The following is an 8,437-nucleotide window of genomic DNA, read 5'->3' on the forward strand; positions in this document are numbered from 1 at the left end:
AAGCGTGTTATTGCAATTATATCATACATGCATATAGGATCTGGCACGAGCTGTCATATCATATATTAAACGAGTTCAGGAATTTTGTTAGTAAGCGAGCCTTTGGCGAGCTTACTAACGAATTTCCTGGACGAGTTTAACAAAATATGGTATGATATGACAACGAGTGTCAGATCTTTTTTATTACATGCTTTTAAATGAGCAAATTAAATAAATATTTACGCAAACATAATGATAAATCCCTTATGTTGTTTGCATTTCGTGACGTCATTTGACGTTGCAACGTCATTTCAGCAAAATAACAAAATGCGATTGGTCAATAAACGAAAACTAAGCCAATGAAAAGGCTTAAAAATGTTGTATTACACATGTGTAATATACAAAAATATTTAATGGTTGTATTACATTGGAAACAGGGTATAGCATGTGATAAAAACATTTATTGTGTAATTGGAGCGCAATTTTTCGATAACGTTAGCTCTTTAAGTTGAGACGAAAAGACTGGTCTGTGTAATGCTGGATGTTCATTGTTCATACGTGCTTACCCTGTATGGCGCGCTCTAGCTGAGCTCGAGAGGGACGGGGCTCGTTCCTAAGCAGGGTAAAGGCGGACATGACAAATCCGGGGGTGCAGAACCCGCACTGGAGACCGTGTCGCTCAATCAGGCGTCGCTGCAATAAACACACACAATATACATGTGCCGATGCAAGAAACACACGGTACGTACATGTGTCGCTACAATAAAAACACGGTACCTACATGTGAGACTTCAATAAACACACGATACATACATGTGTCACTGCAGTAACATACGGAACGTACATGTGCCGCTTCAATAAACACACGGTACATACACGTGAGTCTTAAATATACACACGGCACATACAGTTGTAATTGCATTAACACATGGACCACACGTGTGCCGGTGTAATAAACACACGGTACATACTTGTTCCGCTGCAATAAACACACGGTACATACATGTGAGGCTAAAATAAACACACGGTACATACATGTGCCACTGCAATAACACACGGTACATACATGTGCCACTGCAATAACACACGGTACATACATGTGCCACTGCAATAACACACGGTACATACATGTGTCACTGCAATAACACACGGCACGTACATGTGCCGCTGCAATAAACACACGGTACATACACGTGAGTCTTAAATATACACACGGCACATACAGTTGTAATTGCATTAACACATGGACCACACGGTACCTACATGTGAGGCTAAAATAAACACACGGTACATACATGTGCCACTGCAGTAACACACAGTCGATGTGCCGCTGCAATAAACATAAGTTACATAGATGTTGTGCTTGTTCTACGTGCTTAAGGTCGAGAGAAACAAGTTTGAAATCAGTAAATGCCTGCAGTGAATGTCACGATGCTATACATGTTCCCTTGGTATACAATATTCATTGATATATACTGTAAATCCTAAAAACGTAATTCATAACACAGGCAGCAAGGAAAATGTCAGACTACCATTTATCTTTGTTTCTTATGTTCTGACATTTTAACATTACGTTTTGATATTTAATATTCGATGCAAACTCATGCAGTTGCCAATACCATAAATCTAATCCTCTCAGATGTTAACACCATTGAATGAATATGACTGTTATTTGCATGGAAAATGTGTTGTTGTTGTTGTTTGTTGTAATGTAAATAAAACAGTTAATTTTTTTTTTCAAGTATATTCCTCTATGTATGTATGTATTCCGAGTTTGCATGTACGCACCTGTATCTCGTGCAGCCCCGTATTTGGACTGCCTACCCCCTCCACCGTGGTCACCGCCTTCCCGTGCACGGCACATAGCGGGTAGAGACAAGCGTTTACAGCCACGTGCATAGGTTGCAGTTAAGGAGATCGAACCGAAAACGAAATAGGAATGCATGCACGTACGTATATAATTAGACGTGTTTTTTGTTCATTGTAACGGTGTTGCTGACATTTCACAGGCATACTTTTTATGACATATTAGCACTCTTATCCATTGCGATTTGTTGAATTATATTTATGGTTATTTTTAATAAAAAAAAGATCTACCTTTTCAATTTAATACGGCCAGATTTATGCTACAATATTCCCGTAAAAACTCGAACCAGACACGAGCACTTGCATTTGAGTTAGTTCTGGGGTACGTATATCTATATTTTAATAAATTAAGGGTGTGTTTATAGAGGCTCCTTTTTGATACGTTTATATTAAGCAAACACAAAAAATATATAAATTTCTCTCCCTCATGCAAGGATACTTTATCTGCTTTTTTGTGACGTCATACGATGACACCATCACCGTGCACGCGCCACATCCGCCTGAGCCGCATCCTTCTTTTGTGCCCGGTAGGCCTACTGAGCAGAATGAGTTTAAGGCACATAATAACGAGTATTTTCGGGAATTAATAATCGGTGTGGAGTCTTAAATGTCGTACACAATGTGACCCGCGTCTCACGAGAAAGGTCTTATGTCATATGCGGCCATCTTAGCTCCAGACCAGCCTGTACCTTCAACAAGTCTGGTCTGGAACAACGCTGTCCGCTATAAAGTCACGTATGGTTTTATGGTCACATTTGCGGATGCGCAGACTGGTCACGAACCCGCATTTGGCACTATACCCATTTTCGTATGATGCGGTCCATATTCGTATATACTTAACTGCTTTGCTTTCATTTAAACATGAACTTGTGTGCACACGTTTCGACTGATAGTGGTGCAACTTTAAAATGTTTTATAAACTCTAAATGGTCGTCACCGTAGAACAGACATTTAACAGCGCATTCCATCCGATGTGTGTAATGCACTCTAGTAATTGAGAAATGGAGTAAAAACAAATATTTGAATAGTATTTAATAATGGACGTACACATCCTTTGATTTACACATTATTTGTCAGACTAAAGTTCTAAATGTATACTTAGGCTAATATTTCAGTTGCTTTTTTTATAGGCGTCGGAACCGTAGCCGCAGTCTCACCCCACCCGATCGCAGGCCATAATATGTTGAGCGGTAGTCTTTCCGCTAGACTGTCGTTTCTTTCAAATATTGGGTTCTCTCATTGTAGGTTTCTTTGAAATAACTTTGCTGACCATATTGCACATTTCAAGCAAGTAACTATGCCAAGGAAATGTAAACGTGTAATGTGAACAGGGTTTGTTTTCCTTTATATTGCCTATATGGCAGTTTATTTTCAAGGACAAAAATTAGCCAACCGTTCCGCGAAAGTTTTCGTGTGTATTTCGAATTTTATAAGGTCCGTACGTCATGGTCCGTGCCAGAGTTATGTGTGGACAAGAAGCGCGTGTACCAACCGATCCGCTTACTGGACAGCCGCGATAATCAAACGGGTTTATCGTTCTACATTATTAACCTAAGGTACATCTTAAGTAATAAGAACACTATCTAGGACGCTTAATGTTGGCTTATGTAAATCAAAGCGCTGAAGGCACTCAAGTTGTTCGCTGTTGTCGCCCTTGATTATCTTGTGCGCATTGCGCAGGCTAATCAGTGTTCACAGGCTAATCTAATTTGACATGCATTAAGCCCCGTTTTCCCTGAAAGCAGCCAATATGTACAGATTTCAATGATAAACACTAGACTGGCCAATGTCGTCTTACAAGCTGGTATATACACTCACTGCAGAAGTAGAGCAGAAGCATTTATCGTCTGCAGTGCAGACAAGCAGCGGTAATCGTTCCTAGCAAAGTGAGTTGCGGTTCTTACCGTAGCTAAGGCTTCTAAGCACATACTGATTCGAAAAATATGCTCTGTAAATTTAGTCGGCCGCTAACGCGACCAACTAAATATTATATAAATTATATAATTATACAATCACGTAAGTAATAGGTGATGATGTTTTGACATCGTTTATATCGTGTTATATAAAGATATCAACTTTTATGTCTTATAAATTTCAATGTCGTTATAGAAGTGTACATGTACTTTGCAATATACCAGTTGTCACCATCTGGGTCGCCCCTGCTTCGCCCATATGATTTCAATATGGGAAACATAACTCGCCATAAAGGTGAAAGGATACGCTTTCTACGCAGGTACGCCAGCAGTGTGATGGTAGGGTCGGGGGCCGGGTCGCTCACCTGAAACAAGCAGTAGTACGAGAGAACTACGAACTGCAACTACGTACAAAGAAGAGTTGATTCGCGTTTTGAGAAAACTGGGCATAATTCATGTGCGTAAAGTGGCATAACAGATTAGCCTGTGCAGTCCGCACAGGGTAATCAGGGACGACGACACTTTCCGCCTAAATTGGATTTTTGCAAAGAAGAGACTTCATTTAAACGAAAAATGTCATAAAAGTGGAAAGTGTCGTCCCTGATTATGTCCGCACAGGCTAATCTAGGACGACACTTTAAGCACATTCATTATGCCCAGTTTTCTCAGAACGCGACTCATTTGACTGAAACAAAATACCGATAGTTGTCACTTATCTTTTAGTCATTGGGGTTTTATGTAACTCATCTCACTACTAAAAAGAAGCCGTTCATGCTCCGTACAACATGCGCTGATAATAAGCACTGTCACAGGAATGTCAATTAGCGTCATTATGCGATGTGCGTGTGTTCGACCCCATACAAGTTAAATTATGTTTAATTAGCTGGTCTTGAAAATGTTTTCTTTCCACTCAGGCAATCGTGTCCATTTTAGCACAATATAGCATTCTAAAAGCCAATTGTGTTTGTTAAAACCACACAGTAAGGGGCATCATGTGAAGGGGCTTAAAGCATCTCCTGACTATCAAGGGGTGGTTTACTAGTATATTGCCTGCGTCCGACCAAATGGCTCAAAAACAAATACAGTTATATATCCTCCAATTTATGAAGACCAAATTATGAAAACATTTACGATAATTTTGTATTACGGTTATGTTCCATCGAAATCAACAAGCCTTAGGTATAAAAAGTATCACTAAATTGGCGTGGAACGTCTTATTTATTAGACTAATTATCGGTATGAAATGAACAGAACCAAGTGTGCGCTGCGAAAGTCGGAAGTTCAATATAAAAAACTATAGAAAAAAACACATTAGAAAACAACTTGTTTACAAGATACATGACATTAATGGCAAGCTGAGACTGCATTCTAAAAGCTTTTATTAAATGACAAGTTTACGATGCATTTCGGCAAAAGTTTGAACATGAATAAATATATAACATGTTAAAGAGACGTGTTCACAGATTGTCCAAATTACGATTTTCCAACGTTTTTGTCACATATTGATACAATAAAAGAGCATTATACAATTCACTGCGTACGGCAATAGTCCGGGTAGTCGAGTAGATTAGACAATAGCCTTTTAAACCAGAAGTCTTTTGTTCAAGCCAAAGTTGAGTAAACTGTAGTTTTTTTCTTTCTAAAATTATATTCTTGCTTGTATGTTGGAGCTCTTTTATTTCACTATTTACATTTGCTAATTTAAAATAATTAATAACGAACTCCAAAAAGGCCAAAATCTGTGAAAAAGTTCCTGCATTATCTCATAGATTTTGAATGTGATTATACATAAACAAATAATATCACTATAAAATAAAGAAAAACTAATTGACACATTATAAAGTTATTTAATTTCAGTGGAAATTATTAAACACTTAATCTCACTCGAACATACACAAACGAAGTACCCTTTAATGTTCGCTCAGTATAAGCTTCTCAAAGGTCGTATGACCAATTGGCACATGTACCTAATGGAGAACCCATAATACCATCTGGTCCTACCTTTACACCCGTCAAATATGTTTTTGTTTTTTGTCTTTTTATAAATATTTGGAATGGGTATAAATATACCCATAAGTATATTTGATGGCAGATGAAAGTCCGTTACGAGCTTGCGTTTAAATACATGGCTTCTTTTTCGATCGACCTGTCTGAAATAGTATTATTGAACACGCGCTCTTTTTATTAAAACATAAGTTATCTCATACGTTTTTCGATCACTTTATCCTACAAAATAATAATCTGTAAAAAAAATCAATATTTTTGTAAACTTCAATTTCACGTGATACCCGAGGAAACCACAACCGGACGTACTTCAGACGTGTTTGAACGTCATGGATATATGATTTAAATGAAAATTGTATACAATGTTTTCAAACAGCAATTCGAAATTTCAAGTTGATATCAAGAGGTTTTTTTAATATTCTAATATACTAGAAAATGTGTTCCGTTAGACGCGCCTATGAGTGTATTTGATACCAAAAAGCACAAGGAAAATTTTCTTGATCCAGCAATATTAAATTCATACAGCCATAGACCGAGGAGTTAAAAATATCCGTGGTCAACCCCTTGATGTCATAAACATGTATGCCATAATGTATAGTTTACATTCGTGCTATACGCTCCGTAGTTTTGGGGTCCTATTTACGTGTTGGTAAATTGACAAAAATTATCTTCTGTTGTTGTAGTTGTAATTTGGGATACTACGAGGATTGCTTATGTAAAGTATAAAATACATCTACACTTTATATGAGCGAGAATGGCTGAGTGGTCTAAGCGATAGACTTTTACTGCATGGGTCAGTGGTTCCAGCCCAGTTGAGGGTTACTTTTTTTCTTTCTTTAATTGTATTCTTGCTTTTTTACTGTAGCCTTTTAGCTCAAATGTTTACATTTATCAATAAAAGACAAAATTTAATATCTGTCAAAATCAGTGAAAAGGCCCCTTTAAACGGGGTCATTATAGTTACCAATGAAAATGAATCATACAGCCGTAGATGGAGGAGTTTAAAATATCCGTGGTTAAACCTTTGATGTCATAAACATATATACACTAATGTATAGTTTACATTCGTGCTATAAATACCTATAAATAATGAGGTCAATACGTATCTGATATAGAGTTCATGCGGTCAAAACATTGCATTAATATTTATGAACAACGACATGAATATCAAGACCATGTTTGAAAAGCAGTATATACGTATAAAGAAAGGTTTCCGTCGGTAGCTGTCTGAAAAAATAAATGAGCAAAACTAGTACAGATGTATTTATGAGTATTCTAAACGCATACCTTCGTCCCATTCACGTAGAAAACCAAGACATTTTGCTTCATGACCATGGTCGGTCGCGGCGAGAGTTTCCGGTAGGCAGAATACATCCTTCACCCACACTTGATACACAGCGCTGAAGTTATCACCGTCAGTCGTTACACCGGTGAGTCCAAGGTATTGAATATTCTTGTATTAAAGGGACGTGTTCACTGTTTGATAACATGACGATTTTCAGACTAGATTTAAATATTAATGTTCAATGAATAAAGAAAAAATAACACTCATGAAAAAGAAAAAAGTTTGAAATATTGGATCATTTGCGGATCATATTCACTCAAAGTAACATTGCGGACATTATTATATGTGTCGTGTTCTGAGAAGACTGGGTATAATGCATGTGCGTCAAGTGTCGTCCCAGATTTTATGACATTTTTCGTTTAAATGAAGTCTCTTTTTAGCAAAAATCCAATTTAGGTGGAAAGTGTCGTCACTGATTAGCCTGTGGGGACTGCACAGGCTAATCTGGGACGACACTTTACGCACACGCATTATGCCCAGTTTTCTCGAAACACGACTCATATAAAATACATACTTATATATCAAGTAACTAAAATGGCGCAATACATTTTATTATTCGATTACATTTTATAGCAGCTTTAACTCCTGTACATCAACACATATTTCATTATCCACTGTTTGGTATTAAGATTCTACTATCAATCTTTATTTTAAACGATTCAACATAGTGAGATCACACTCATGTTCAAACAACTTCCCTTTAATGTCGATGTTATGTAAGCAGATTTATTATATTAAGTTAAAGGGGCCTTTTCACAGATTTTGGCATTTTTTAATTCATTCATTAAATGCTTTATATTGATAAATGTAAACATTGGATCGTAAAGGCTTCAGTAAAAAATCAAGAATAAAATTAAAAAAAGGAAAAGAACATTGCCCGGAGCAGGTTTCGAACCAGTGACCCCTGGAGTCCTGCCAGAGTCCTAAAGTAAAAACGCTTTAGCCTACTGAGCTATTCCGCCGAGTACACATACTTGACGTATTTTATACCTTATAAAAGCAATCTTCGTAGTTTCACAAAATTTAACGACAAAAACAGAACTCTCCAAATTATTCAATCGTTTCGCGTTGCAACGCTTTATAATTTTTAAGTTTTAAAATCGTCAAAAGATGCATATAATGGCTATATTAGACCATGGTAAATGTTCAGTATTACTGTTTCCTCACAAATATCATAACTAAAACGAAAATTTGCGAATCTGAAACAACTTTTTTCAATTTTGTCAATTTACCAAAGCGTGAAAAGATCCCTTTAAAGGGGCCTTTTCACGCTTTGGTAAATTGACAAAATTGAAAAAAAATTGTTTCAGATTCGCAAATTTTTCTTAAA

At 37.0% G+C, this 8,437-nt stretch overlaps 1 protein-coding gene and 1 long non-coding RNA gene across 3 annotated transcripts in view; one reads left to right on the top strand and one right to left on the bottom strand.

The window, feature by feature from the left end:
* The window catches only part of LOC127877386 (xanthine dehydrogenase/oxidase-like), a 33,805-nt gene extending 26,034 nt beyond the window's left edge, over positions 1-7,771 (bottom strand). Inside the window, exons 1-5 of one of the 2 annotated variants that reach the window (XM_052423206.1) lie at positions 7,672-7,771; positions 7,050-7,265; positions 4,066-4,123; positions 1,768-2,381; positions 546-672 (exon numbers count right to left, since the gene is read on the bottom strand). In XM_052423206.1, the coding sequence (XP_052279166.1) occupies positions 546-672; positions 1,768-1,878 (238 nt within the window). In that variant the 5' untranslated portion in view covers positions 1,879-2,381; positions 4,066-4,123; positions 7,050-7,265; positions 7,672-7,771. Of the gene's footprint in view, positions 1-545; positions 673-1,274; positions 1,363-1,767; positions 2,382-4,065; positions 4,124-7,049; positions 7,266-7,671 lie in introns of those variants that run through there. The other variant, XM_052423207.1, reaches the window with a different exon arrangement.
* LOC127877387 (uncharacterized) lies at positions 580-3,173 on the top strand. Its single transcript, XR_008048400.1, has 3 exons — positions 580-720; positions 1,783-1,928; positions 2,976-3,173. It is a non-coding gene; the product is annotated as an uncharacterized LOC127877387 (long non-coding RNA).
* Positions 7,772-8,437: the final 666 nt, after the last annotated feature.

Source organism: Dreissena polymorpha, chromosome 4, assembly GCF_020536995.1.
Source record: "Dreissena polymorpha isolate Duluth1 chromosome 4, UMN_Dpol_1.0, whole genome shotgun sequence".
Taxonomy (NCBI): Eukaryota; Metazoa; Mollusca; class Bivalvia; order Myida; family Dreissenidae; genus Dreissena; species Dreissena polymorpha.